We start from the raw sequence: 13,610 nt of genomic DNA, 5'->3' as shown, positions 1-13,610 counted from the left end.
AAAACGGCCGGGGGGGGGGGGGGCGGCCTTAAGGGCGGGGACGGGGCGGAACTCCAGGCGCGCGGAGGCGGTTTCCGGGCGGAGGGTTGCGGGCGTGGCACCGGGAGGCCCGAGCGGCGGCGGTTGCGGCCTACACTTCCGGTCGGCCCGGCCGTCCCGTAGTTCGTCCGCCGCCTCCGGGAAGCCTTCCGCCCCTGCCCCGCGACGGCCCAGGGATCTCCCAGCGTTGGCGACGGGGGCCCGGACCCGCTCCGCAGGTCAGCGCGCGCGCGCACCGACCTCCCCAACCGCATTCATTCACTCACTCACTCATTCATTCATTCATTCCTGTTTATTGAGCGCCTACTGTGTGCAGAGCGCTGTGCCCAGCGCTCGGAATAATAATATCGCATGCATTTAGTCGGATTTATTGAGCGCCTACTGTGCACAGAGCACTGTACTGAGCGCATTCGTTCGTTCCATTGTATTGAGCGCCTACTGTGTGCAAAACACTGTGCTCAGCGCTTGGACTAGTAGTACCGCATTCATTCATTCCATCTTATTTATTGAGCGCTTACTATGTGCAGAGCACTGTGCTAAGCGCTTGGACTAGTCATGCCGCATTCATTCATTCCATCTTATTTATTGAGCGCTTACTGTGGGCTGAGCACTGTGCTAAGCGCTTGGACTAATCATTCATTCATTCATTCCATCTCATTTATTGAGCGCTTACTATGGGCAGAGCACTGTGCTGAGCGCTTGGCCTAGTCATGCCGCATTCATTCATTCATTCCATCTTGTTTATTGAGCGCTTACTGTGGGCTGAGCACTGTGCTAAGCGCTTGGACTAATCATTCATTCATTCCATCTTGTTTATTGAGCGCTTACTGTGTGCAGAGCACTGTGCTGAGCGCTTGGACTAGTCATACCGCATTCATTCATTCCATCTTGTTTATTGAGCGCTTACTGTGGGCTGAGCCCTGTGCTAAGCGCTGGGACTAATCATTCAGTCATTCATTCCATCTCGTTTATTGAGCGCTTACTGTGTGCAGAGCACTGTGCTGAGCGCTTGGCCTAGTCATGCCGCATTCATTCATTCCATCTTGTTTATTGAGCGCTTATTGTGGGCTGAGCCCTGTGCTAAGCGCTGGGACTAATCAGTCATTCATTCCATCTCATTTATTGAGCGCTTACTATGTGCAGAGCACTGTGCTGAGCGCTTGGCCTAGTCATGCCGCATTCATTCATTCCATCTTGTTTATTGAGCGCTTACTGTGGCTGAGCACTGTGCTAAGCGGTTGGACTAATAATACATTCATTCCTTCATTCCATCTTACTTATTGAGCGCTTACTGTGTGCAGAGCACTGTGCTGAGCGCTTGGACTAGTAATACCGCATTCATTCATTCCATCTTATTCATTGAGCGCTTACTGTGTGCTGAGCACTGTGCTAAGCGCTTGGAAGGTACAGTTCGGCAACAGAGAGAGACCAGATTAGACTGTAAACCCGTCAGAGGGCAGGGACCGTCTCTATCTGTTACCGACTTGTCCATTCCAAACGCTTAGTACACTGCTGTGCACATAGTGAGCGCTCAATAAATACTATTGAAAGAATCCCTGACAGCCTTCTTGTTCGTTTTCCAACCCTGTCGTTATCTTTTCTGGGGAGGGGAGGGTTTATTGATGATTACGAATTATATTATAACATATATTAGCATAATATTATTATTATAATATTTGTTAATGATAATGCTAATTGTATTTCTTAAGCGCTTACTATGGGCCAAGCAGTTCCCTCCCTTTTCCCTCTGCCCCGCCACTTCCCCCTCCTCCCTCCCTTTTCTCTTCCCCCTTCCCCTCCCCATGGCACTTGCCTATATTTGTATATATTATTTATTACTCTATTTATTTTGTTAATGATGGTTATATGCCTATGATTCTATTTGTTTCGATGCTACTGATGCCAGTCTACTCATTTTGTTTTGTCGTCTGTCTCCCCCTTCTAGACCGTGAGCCCGTCGTTGGGCAGGGACTGTCTCTATCTGTTGCCGAATTGTCCTCTCCAAGCGCTTAGTACAGTGCTCCGCACACAGTAAGCGCTCAATAAATACGAATGAGTGAATGTTCTAAGCGTCGGGGGAGATACTAAGCGATGGGGGAGACAGAAGGTCATCAGGTTGTCTGTCAGGTCATCAGTCTTAATCCCCATTTTACAGATGAGGGAACTGAGGCCCAGAGAAGTGAAGCGAGTTGCCCACGGTCACCCAGCTGACAAGTGGCAGAGCCAAGATTAGAACCCACGACCTCTGACTCCCAAGGCCTTGCTCTTGTCACTTGGCCATGCTGCTTCTCCCAAATAAAGGCGACGGTGTTTGTTAAGCGCTTCCTATGTGCCGAGCACCGTTCTGAGCACTAGGGTGATAATAACGTTGGTATTTGTTAAGCGCTTACTATGTGCAGAGCACTGTTCTAAGCGCTGGGGGAGATACAGGGTCATCAGGTTGTCTCACGTGAGGCTCACAGTCAATCCCCATTTTCCAGATGAGGTCACTGAGGCCCAGAGAAGTGAAGTGACTTGCCCACAGTCACACAGCTGACAAATGGCAGAGCTGGGATTTGAACTCATGGGTAGGTAGAAGGTACTCAGGTTGCCCCATGTGGGACTCACAGTCGTCATCCCCATTTTCCAGACGAGGTCACTGAGGCCCGGAGAAGCGAAGTGACTTACGCAGAGTCACGCAGCGGACAAGAACCCATGACTTTCCGACTCCCGGGCCCCTGCTCTGTCACCCCCATGGTGTCCATCTCCCTCTTCTGTGCTTATAATAATCATGTTGGTATTTGTTAAGCGCTTACTACGTGCCGAGCACTGTTGTAAGCGCTGGGGGGGGGGGGGGGAGGATACAAGGTGATCAGATTGTCCCACGTGGGGCTCACGGTCTTCATCCCCATTTTACAGACGAGGTCACTAGAGGCCCAGAGAAGCGAAGTGACTTACGCGGGGTCACACGGCAGACAAGTGGCAGAGCCGGGATTAGAACCCACCGCCTCTGATCAACTACGCGTAAGGGGCAAACACCGAAATTGTGCGTCCGTCTCCCCCGATCAGACCGTAAGCCCGTCAGAGGGCAGGGACCCGTCTCTATCTGTTACCGATTTATACATTCCGAGCGCTTAGTACAGTGCTCTGCACATAGTAAGCGCTCAATAAATACTTTTGAATGAATGAATGAAGCACTGAGGTAGATACAAGATGATCCTACTTAGTCTGTGAAACGGGGGAGGGACAGGGACTGGGTCTCACCTGCCTACCTTGTATTCGTTCAACCGTATTTATCGAGTGCTAACCGTGTGCGGAGCACTGTGCCGAGCGCTTGGGAGAGTTCGCTCTAACAATACGCAGACACATTCCCTGCCCACGTCGAGCTCACCGGGTCCCTTCCCCAGCGCTAGGTCCAGTGCTTGGCCCATATTAAGCACTTAATAATAATGTCGGTGTTTGTTAAGCGCTTACTATGTGCAGAGCGCTGTTCTAAGCGCCGGGGTAGGCACAAGGGAATCAGGTCGTCCCACGTGGGGCTCACGGTCTTAATCCCCATTTTCCAGAGGAGGTCACTGAGGCCCAGAGAAGTGAAGTGGCTTGCCCAGAGTCACACAGCTGACAGGCGGCAGAGCCGGGATTCGAACCCCAAAGCCCGGGCTCTTTCCACTGAGCCATCCGCCACCATTATCAGATCAATCGAAGGCATTTATTGAGTGCTTACACTGTGCAGAGCACTGTTCTAAGCGCTTGGGGTCCGTAGGGAAGCAGCTGGGCCTAGTGGAAAGATCCCGGGCCTGGGAGGCAGAGGACCTGGCTTCTAATCTCAACTGTGGTGAGTCTGCCGTGTGACCTCGGACAAGCCGCCGAACTTCTTTCTTTTTGCCTCGGTTACCTCTTCTGTAAAACGGGAATTGAGATTGTGGGACAAGGGGCTGTTTCCGACTCGATCGTCCGATTTCTACCCCGGCGCTCGGTACGGTACCTGGCACCCGGTGAGCTCGTAGATCATTAAAAAGAAACCCCAGCTACCACATGGGGCTCACAGTCTGAGCAGGATGAGAGCAGGTGCCGAATCCCCGTTTTCCAGTTGAGGAAAGTGAGGCACAGAGAAACTCGGTGACTTGCCCAAGCTCACAGCAGGCAAGCGGCAAATTCGGGATTAGAACCCAGGTCCTCTGACTCCCAGGACTTGGGTTTTTCCCACCGGGTCACACTGCTTCACTTAAATGCGTCCACCCTCAATTCATAATAATGGTTTAGCTCTTACCCTGTCCCAAGCGCTGGGGTAGATTTTTTTTTTTTAAATAGTATTTGTTAAGCGCTTACTATGTGCCAGACGCTGTTCTACGCCCTGAGGTAGATACGAGGTAATCAGGTTGGCACGAGCCAAACGCCTCTTCCCCCTCTTTCCCTCTGCTCCTCCCCTTCTCCTTTCCCCTCCCGTCAGCACGCTGGATTGTATACAGTTTTTTATTACCCTATTTATTTTGTTAATGAGCTGTCCATCCCCTTGATTCTATTTATTGCTATTGTTTTAATGAGATGTTCATCCCCTCGATTCTATCTATCGCCATCGTTCTCGTCCGTCCGTCTCCCCCGATCAGACCGTGAGCCCGTCAGAGGGCGGGGACCGTCTCTATCTGTTGCCGATTTGTCCATTCCTAGCGCTTAGTCCGGTGCTCTGCCCAGAGTAGGCGCTCCATAAATACTAGTGTATGCGCGGAGGCGGGATTAGAACCCGCATCCTCTGACTCCCGGGCTCTTGGCTCTAGGCCACGCCGCTTCTCACACCTCCCGACCACCTAGGGACAGTGCTCCGCACGGCGTAAGCGCTCGCTACGTGCTATCGATCGATGGCCCCATTCTCGATGCAATACGGGAAATAGGGACGAGGCGAAAACACGACCTCCGTCCAGAAGATGCAACGGAGGGACGCCGGAGGTCGGGGAGGTCGTCGTCGGACAAAGAGGAACATTCTTACCCACAGGGGACGGGCCCTTAACGTCTCACAAGAAAGTAAAGAATGTTTTTCGGGTGACTTGATCTTCAGGTATCGCCTTGCTGCTCGACTTGGTTTTCCTTTTCCCCCCCAATTCCGATACTTCTGCGTGAAGCTTGGCGGAAAAGAGAAGCAGCGTGGCTCAGCGGATGGAGCCCGGGCTTGGGAGTCAGAGGTCACGGGTTCGAATGCCGGCTCCGCCACGTGGCAGCCGGGTGACGGTGGGCAAGTCACTTCGCCTCCCTGGGCCTCAGTTCCCTCATCTGGAAAATGGGGGTTGAGACCGTGAGCCTCCCGGGGGACAACCCGAGTGCTTAGAACAGTGCTCGGCACATAGCGAGCGCTTAACGAATGCCAACATCATTATTATAAAAAAAGTACAAAAACACATTCGGACCGGAACTGAGGATGATTCTTTCATAAACTAACTTCGATGGGACGGGTTTCTAACTGCACCTTAATATCAGCGGGGTAGAGTAAAGAACAGAGACCCGATTGTGGGAGTGAACTTGGGCTCGTGATATTTGGTAATTCCTGATGTGTGTGTTTCAACGACCTTTGTTTCATTAAAATCTCTCCAGGTCTTTCTGGGGGAACCCCTCGCTCAGCCCGACATGCAGTTAACACATCAACTAGAGCTGTTTCCCGACTGTAAGGTGACCCTTCTCTTGTATAACCACGTAAAAAACGCCGGCGATTTAAGAAGAATGGCGGTGGAGGGCTTGATCGACGGAGCGTTACTGAATCCTACGATGGTAAGCAGATGAACGGAAGGAAATTTACTCTGGGATGTGAGGATTTTTTTTTTCCTTCTATATAACGTTAAAAAAAATCAGTAGTTAGACCCTGCGGGTTTGAGGAGGAGGAGGATGTTGGACCCGGGTTCGGCGCGCAGAAGATGAGCTCGGATTCACTCATTCGGTCGTATTTCTTGAGCGCTTACTGTGTGCAGAGCGCCGTACCGAGCGCCGGGAAGGTACGGTTCCACCGCTTTCGGGAGCGAACTCGCAGACCGAGAGGCTGCTCAGGTGAATCGATTATGGCGGCGGTGGCCTGCAGAGCACCATCCGCACTCTCTCCTCCCTGCCGGCAGCGTGCCCGGCAGCTCTCCCGTTTCTGCCTTTTCTTACAGCCATCCTTCACATTTTCATATATATAATTATTCCGTGAGCGACGGTCTCACAACCTACGAATGAGGTGGGTGGCGGAGAATCGTCAGCAGCCCCCCGGGGAAAGGTGAGGCAAAGTGAAAAGGCAGAGACGAGAAGAAATGCCATTGATTAATAGTAACGGTATTTACCGAGCGCCGAACTTCTCGGCGCCTCGGTGACCTCACCTGTAAAACGGGGACTAAGACCGTGAGCCTCACGTGGGCCGACCTGATGACCCCGTATCTCCCCCAGCGCCTAGAACGGTGCTCTGCACACAGCAAGCGCTTAACAGATACCAACATGATTATTATTATCATTACAGGGCAGGCTGGGTTGTAGTAAGAGAGTGGTGAGGTAGGAGGGGGCAAGGTGTCCGACTGCTTTAAAGCCAGCGGTGAGGAGTCTCTGTTCGACGCGGAGGTGGTTGGGCTAGAGGTTCTTGAGGAGCCGGGGGAGACGCGGACCGGACGTTTCTGTTGGAAAACGTTCCGGGCAGCGGAATGAAGGACGGACTGGAGCGGGAAGAGACGGGAGGGCAGCGAGGCGGGCAGCGGTTCGGACGGAGAGAAGAGGGCAGATTTCAGCGGCGGAACCGACGCGATCCGGGGACGGATCGAATCCGTGGGTGGAATGAGAGAGACGAGCGGAGGACGACGCCAAGGTCACGGGCTCGGGAGGCAGGATAGCGGCGTTGCCTCCGGCGATGGAAAAGTCACGGGGAGGACAGGGTCTGGGTGGGAAGACGAGGCCTTCGGTCTGGGGCGGGTTTCATCTGAGGTGTCGGCCGGACATCCGAGTAGACGTGTCTCGAAGGCAGGGGAAGATGTTAGAGAGAGGGCAGGGCCGGAGCCGTAGATTTGGGAATCATCCGCGTAGGGATGGCGATCGAAGCTGTGGGAGCGAATGAGTTCTCCGAGGGAACGGTTGTAGAGGGGTGGGAGGGGAATGAAGGTCATTCATTCGGTCGTGTTTATTGAGCGCTTACTGTGCGCGGAGCTGAGCGCTTGGAGAGAACAGTTCGGCAACAGATAGAGACAGTCCCCACCCGACGACGGGCTCACGGTCTAGAAGGGGGAGAGAGTCAACGGAACAAGCAGGCAGGCACCAAAATAGATAAATAGAACTATAGGTCTATACACATCATTAATAAAATCAATAGAATGATATGTACCTGTACATACAAGTGCTGTGGCGTGGGGAGGAGGGTAAAGATGGGAGAGGGAGTGGGGGGCGGTGGGGAGAGAAGGGCAGAGGGAAAGGGAGGGCTCAGTGTGGGAAGGCCTCTCGGAGGAGGCGAGCTTTAAGTGGGGTTTCGAAGAGGGGAAGAGAATGAGTCTGGCGGAGGCGAGGAGGGAGGACGTTCCGGGACCGCGGGAGGCCGCGGCCCGGGGGTCGACGGCGGGAGGGGCGAGACCGAGGGACGGCGAGGAGGTGGGCGGCGGAGGAGCGGAGCGGGCCGGGCGGGCGGTGGAAAGAGAGAAGGGAGGAGAGGGAGGAGGGGGCGAGGGGATGGAGATGGGGGCGAGGTGACGGTCGGGGGTGAGGGTGACAGTCCAGGAACGGAGGAGAGGCGAGCGCTCGGTACCAGCGGCACCCACTGACTGCCGTGACCGAGATCGCCCCCGTGGCCCAACAGGCGGACCCTCCCTCTGAGGCTGCGACAGCCACCGCGGTGAGCAGATGTCCGTCGCTCCCGACGGGAGCCCCCGGGCGGGCGACGTACGGCTCCGGCCGTACGCCGGTTCGTCAAATTCGGTCCGGGGCATCTGATGGAGAAAGCCGATTTGAGGCTCCCTCCGAGATCAGGGTGGGCTCCCGATTTTTCGCCTGATTTCCCTTCTGTTCTTTTTCGATCCCCTCTTCTCTTCCAGATTCTCGATCCATTTCAGGTACTGGTGGCAACGAACAAAGCGGTTCACCTCTCCAGGCTGGGGAAATTGAAAACGAGAACGCTGCACACCGAAATTATTTTCAATTTATCTCCCAACAAAAACGTAAGCTGAATTTCCCGAGACGGATCGCCGGCAGTCTGGGTCACGGGTCTCGCGGTGACTGATCGAGTCCCACTTAGAAAAGTACGGTCTCCGTGAGAAGCGGCGTGGCTCGGCGGAAAGGGGCCGGGCTCGGGAGTCGGAGGTCATGGGTCCGACTCCCGGCTCCGCCGCTTGTCAGCGGGGTGACTGTGGGCGAGTCACTTCACTTCTCTGGGCCTCGGTTACCTCATCTGGAAAATGGGGATTTAACCGTGGGCCTCACGTGGGACGACCTGGTGACCCTGGATCTTCCCCAGCCGGGTGACCTTGGGCGAGTCGCTTCACTTCTCCGTGCCTCAGTTTCCTCCTCTGGAAAATGGGGTTGAAGAGTGGGAGCCCCACGTGGGACGACCTGACTACCCTGTATCTACGCCGGCGCTTAGAACAGTAAGCGCCTAACGGATACCGCCGTCATTATTATTGAAACGTGACTGCAGATGTTCATTTTCAAATTTTCGAATAACTTCTTTCTTTGTTGCGGACTGTCGTCATCCGTAGCTACTTCTGATGGAGGCGATATTTGTGAATAACAATGTTGGCATTTGTCAAGCGCTTACTGTGTGCCGAGCACCGTTCCGAGCGCCGGGGCAGACGCAGGGCCATCAGGTTGTCCCGCTCGGGGTGCACAGGCTTAAATCCCCATTTTCCAGATGAGGTGACTGAGGGCCCGAGAAGTCAGGTGACTCGGCCAAAGCCACACAGCTGACAGGCGGCAGAGCCGGCATTCGAACCCACGACCTCTGACTTCTAAGCCGGGCTCTTTCCCCGGAGCCCCGCTGCTCCTCCTGCTCGGGGCCAAGCACCACCACGTCCCGGGGTATGGGGCTCACGGCCTAAGGGGAAAGGAGGGCAGGTGTTTCATCCCCTGTTACATTTGAGGAAAGCGGGGCCCAGGGAAGTTAAGTGACTCGGCCAAGGTCACGCAGCAGGCAGGTGGCAGAGCGGGGATCAGAACCCAGGTCCCCCGGCTCCCAGACCTGGCTCTCTTCTACCGGGCCAAGTTGCTTCCCGGGTGGTTTGTCCCAAATGGCCACGCCCACCCCGTGCCCTACTAGGCGTGGCTCAGCGGAAGGAGCTCGGGCTGCGGAGTCAGGGGTCATGGGTTCGAATGCCGGCTCTGCCGCTCGTCAGCTGGGTGACTGGGGGCAAGTCACTTCGCGTCTCTGGGCCTCAGTTCCCTCCTCTGTCGAATGGGGCTGAAGGACTGTGAGCCTCACGTGGGCCAACCCGATGACCCTGGATCTCCCCCAGCGCTTAGAACCGTGCCCTGCACGTAGTAAGCGCTCGACGAATACCAACATCGTTATTATTATTACACCTCTGCTCTCTGTGGGGCTCGCTGTAAGTGGCGGTTGTCGCTTAGCTTATCATCATCATCACAGTATTCGTTAAGCGCTTACTTTGGGTCAAGCACTGCTCTAAGCGCCGGAGTAGATAGGAGGTGATCCGGTTGCCCCGGGTAGGGCTCACGGTCTTCGTCCCCACTTTCAGCCCTCAGAATTGAATCCCTAATTTAACTTGACTAGAAGGTCGTGTGCCACGCGTCAGCTCTGTGACTTGGGGCAAGTCACTTAATGTGGCTCGGTGGAAAGAGGCCGGGCTTGGGAGTCAGAGGTCGTGGGTTCGAATCCCGGCTGTGCCACTCGTCAGCTGGGTGACTGTGGGCGAGCCACCTCACTTCTCTGGGCCTCAGTTCCCTCATCTGGAAAATGGGGATTAAGACCGTGAGCCCCACATGAGACAAGCTGATGACCCTGTATCTTCCCCAGCGCTGAGAACGGTGCTCTGCACATAGTAAGCGCTTAACAAATACCAACGTTATCATTATTAACTTCTCCGGGCCTCAGTGACCTCATCCGTAAAACGGGGCTGAAGACCGTGAGCCCCACGTGGGACAGCCTGTTTGCTTGGTATCTACTCCGGCGCTTAGAACGGTGCTTGGCCCGCAGCGAGCGCTTAACGGATACCATCAGCGTTATTTAAAAATCCGATCAGCAGGGAAAACGTGCTCAAAAAACCGACCAAACGGGGAACTTTGAAATGAGGTAAATTCAGTAGGAAGGAAGAAATCAAAATGTCTGTAATACGAGACGAGACGAACAGGCCACGGGGCGAAGTACGGTGAGTTCTCCAGAGGCCGAACGGGCCGGGTCAGTGTCGCGATCGCATAACTGGCCGGCGGAAAACTGTCCGGACACGATGCAGGACAGTTCCAGAAAAGTCACTGAGAAAACGACTGTGCGTTCGTCTCAGATTTCAGAAGCTTTCAAAAAGTTTGGCATCTCGGATAGCGATACGTCAGTTTTGGTGGTCTTGGTTGAAGAGGGAGAGAAGGAAACGGATCGCGAAGGCCTCGCGTCCAGAGTAGAAGGTCAGCAAGTGTCTCTGGAGAAGCTCCCCGAAATAACGGACGTCTCAGAAGTCAAAAAGGTACGTGAGCGTGCAGACTCCTGGTCCCTCCAGCCCCCCAACTAAATTCCACTTCAGCTGAGGACGGGGACGTGGTAAGCACATCACAGCCAAACCAGTCGGTCGATAATAATAATAATGTTGGTATTTGTTAAGCGCAGCACTGTTCTAAGCACTGGGGTAGACACGGGGCAATCAGGTGGTCCCACGTGGGGCTCGCGGTCTTCATCCCCATTTTCCAGCTGAGGGAACTGAGGCCCAGAGAAGTGAAGAGACTTGCCCACGGTCACACAGCCGCCGTAGTGGCCGAGCTGGGATTCGAACTCCCGACCTCTGACTCCCAGGCCCGGGCTCTTTCCGCTCAGCCACGCTGCTTCTCTCAATCAGTCTTAATTAATGGCTGCTTCTCTTAATTAGTCGATCTGATTTGCTGAGCGCTCACTGTGTGCAGAGCACTGTACTGAGCACTTGGGACAGCACATTATGACAGACACGTTTCCCGCCCCCGACGGGCTTACAGTCTGAAGGGGAAGCAGCGTGGCTCAGCGGCAAGAGCCCGGGCTTGGGAGTCAGAGGTCATGAGTTCGACTCCCGGCTCTGCCACTCGGCAGCTGGGCGACTGTGGCCAAGTCACTTCACTTCTCTGGGCCGCAGTTCCCTCATCTGGAAAATGGGGATTAAAAGCGTGTGAGCCCCACGTGGGACGACCTGATGACAGTGTATCTCCCCCCCAGCGCTTAGAACGGTGCTCGGCACCTAGCGAGCGAGCGCTTAACGAATACCAACATTATGATTATTATATCAATAGAAAGTAACGACAGATAGATACGTCAGTGCCGTGGGGTCGGGAGCGAGTGAAGGGGGCAGGTCAGGGTGACGCAGGAGGGAGTGGGAGAAGAGGAGCAGAGTAGAGTAGAGAAGCAGCGTGGCTCAGTGGAAAGAGCCCGGGCTTGGGAGTCAGAGGTCATGAGTTCGACTCCCAGCTCTGCCGCTTGTCAGCTGTGTGACTGTGGGCGAGTCGCTTCACTTCTCTGGGCCTCAGTTACCTCATCTGTAAAATGGGGATTAACCGCGAGCCTCACGTGGGACGACCCGACGACCCTATATCTCCCCCCAGCGCTTAGAACGGTGCTCGGCACATAGTAAGCGCTTCCCAAATACCAACATCATTAAGAGGAAAGGGGGGCCAAACGGGATGTGGTTCCAGGGATACCGTTACCCTCAAAGGCCACCTCGGACTCCCCCGTGTCGGGGTGGGGATCAATCAGAAAATTTCTGGGCTTCCCTTTCGAAGAGCTTTCATTCATTCAGTCATATTGACTGAGCGCCCGCCGCGTGTGCGGACCAGTCACCTCGTCGTCACCGGGCAGGGATCGTCTCTCTCTGTGGCCGAATTGTACGTTCCGAGCGCTTAGTACGGTGCTGGGCCCGTAGTCGGCGCTCACTAGATACGATGGAACGAACGAATCTGCGTCGTGGCCGACTTGCTGGCGTCCACCGCGGCGCTCAGGGAAGAGCCCGGGCTTGGGAGTCAGGGGTCGTAGGTTCGAATCCCGGCTCCGCCGCTCGTCAGCTTGTGGGGCTTTGGGCATCTCTGCGCCTCAGTCACCTCATCTGTAAAATGGAGACTAAAGACCCCACGAGGGACAACCTGGTAAGCTTGTATCTACCCCAGCGCTTGGGAGAATACAGTACAACACGGAACAGAGACATCCCCCGCTCCCAACGAGCTGGCCGTCTGCTTCTGACTTGGATTTGGCTCCTGGATGCTTGACGCGCGCTCCCCGGGGTGGGGGTGGGCAGGGCGAGGGCCAGCAGAGGTTTCTGTCCCCCAGAGGACTCTTTTCTGGCATCTCTTTGCCTTCTGGCCGTTTCCCTAAACAGGGAGGAAGGAGTGAAAGCTTCTTATGCTTGGCTTGGCAGCGTGGCTCGGTGGGGAGAGCCCGGGCTTTGGAGTCGGAGGTCGTGGCTTCGAATCCCGCCTCTGCCACTTGTCGGCTGTGTGACTGGGGTCAGGTCACTTCTCTGTGCCTCAGTTCCCTCATCTGGAAAATGGCGATGAAGACTGTGAGCCCCGCGTGGGACGACCCGATTCCCCTGTGTCTCCCCCAGCGCCTAGAACGGTGCTCGGCCCATAGTAAGCGCTTAACAGATACCAACGTTATTCCTAGTCGTCATACTGGTATTAGTCACCCGTTATATGGAAAGTACTGTAGTAAGTGCTTTGGAAAAAGTACAAAGATAAACTCATTCCCCAGCATCGGGCACCCCCCCCCCTCCCGCCCCCCCCCCCCGGCCCGAAGATTTGGATACGTTTCTGGTTAATTGAGAAGAAACGAGAGAGTCACCGAAGGCGGTCACGTTTTAGTTTAGTTGATACTCCGTTGGTAGTAAGGTCGTCGTGTAGATGACGTGGGTTGATCTCTATACCTAGCGTCCGCCGCTTAAATGAAAAAACAGTAAATTCGAAAGTGACTCTGCACCCTTTTCGGTAGCTCAGATTCGAAGTCATTTCTGCCAGAGCGGCTGCCTCCGTCATCCTTCGAGAGTGAGGGGCGCTGCGAGAGGAGCCACTGAAGTGGAACGACTCCGTCGTATAAAAACGTAGATAAAACGACCAAAAATAACACATTCACTTATTCACGCCCTTCGTGTTTCTCTTTGTTTCTGCAGGTGTACAAGCTTACTCCCCAAGAGGAAAAGATTGGAACGTTATTGGATGGCGTCATTTGCAGAATGGCGACAAAAGATGTTTTGTAAGAATAAAATCGTTTCCAAGAAATGTAGCCCTCCGTTCACTGGCGGCATCTATGTAGATTTTAGTTCCTGCTAGTTACTGTTGGGTAGGTGATCTGAGCTTCTTTTACGAGAGCAAAGCAGTATTAGCGGAATTTCCGCGATGAGGGAAACTTGGGTATTCAGCTCTTCCGTCGGAAAACCGGAACAAGGGGAATGGGCAGCCGCTCGGCCCCGTGGAAGATAGCGTCTCGCAGCTAG

The 13,610-nt window shown here is 54.5% G+C and overlaps 1 protein-coding gene across 4 annotated transcripts; it reads left to right on the top strand.

Moving 5' to 3' along the window:
- The first annotated feature begins 113 nt into the window (after positions 1-113).
- Positions 114-13,395, top strand: TPRKB (TP53RK binding protein). Of its 4 annotated transcripts, XM_029047771.2 has the most exons (6): positions 117-257; positions 1,985-2,070; positions 5,602-5,775; positions 8,043-8,165; positions 10,458-10,634; positions 13,287-13,395. In XM_029047771.2, the coding sequence occupies exons 3-6, from the start codon at positions 5,635-5,637 to the stop codon at positions 13,371-13,373; spliced, it is 528 nt and encodes a 175-aa protein (XP_028903604.1). In that variant the 5' UTR covers positions 117-257; positions 1,985-2,070; positions 5,602-5,634; the 3' UTR covers positions 13,374-13,395. The 4 variants fall into 4 exon arrangements, with proteins under 4 accessions (XP_028903608.1, XP_028903604.1, XP_028903619.1 ...); XM_029047775.2 differs by lacking the exon at positions 1,985-2,070 and having other exon boundaries at positions 114-257; XM_029047786.1 differs by lacking the exons at positions 117-257; positions 1,985-2,070 and adding an exon at positions 2,586-2,606.
- The last annotated feature ends 215 nt before the right edge of the window (positions 13,396-13,610 follow it).

Source organism: Ornithorhynchus anatinus, chromosome 2 (genome assembly GCF_004115215.2).
Source record: "Ornithorhynchus anatinus isolate Pmale09 chromosome 2, mOrnAna1.pri.v4, whole genome shotgun sequence".
Lineage (NCBI taxonomy): Eukaryota > Metazoa > Chordata > Mammalia > Monotremata > Ornithorhynchidae > Ornithorhynchus > Ornithorhynchus anatinus.
Note: the sequence above shows the minus strand (reverse complement) of the source record. Positions and strands in the feature narration are given on the sequence as shown.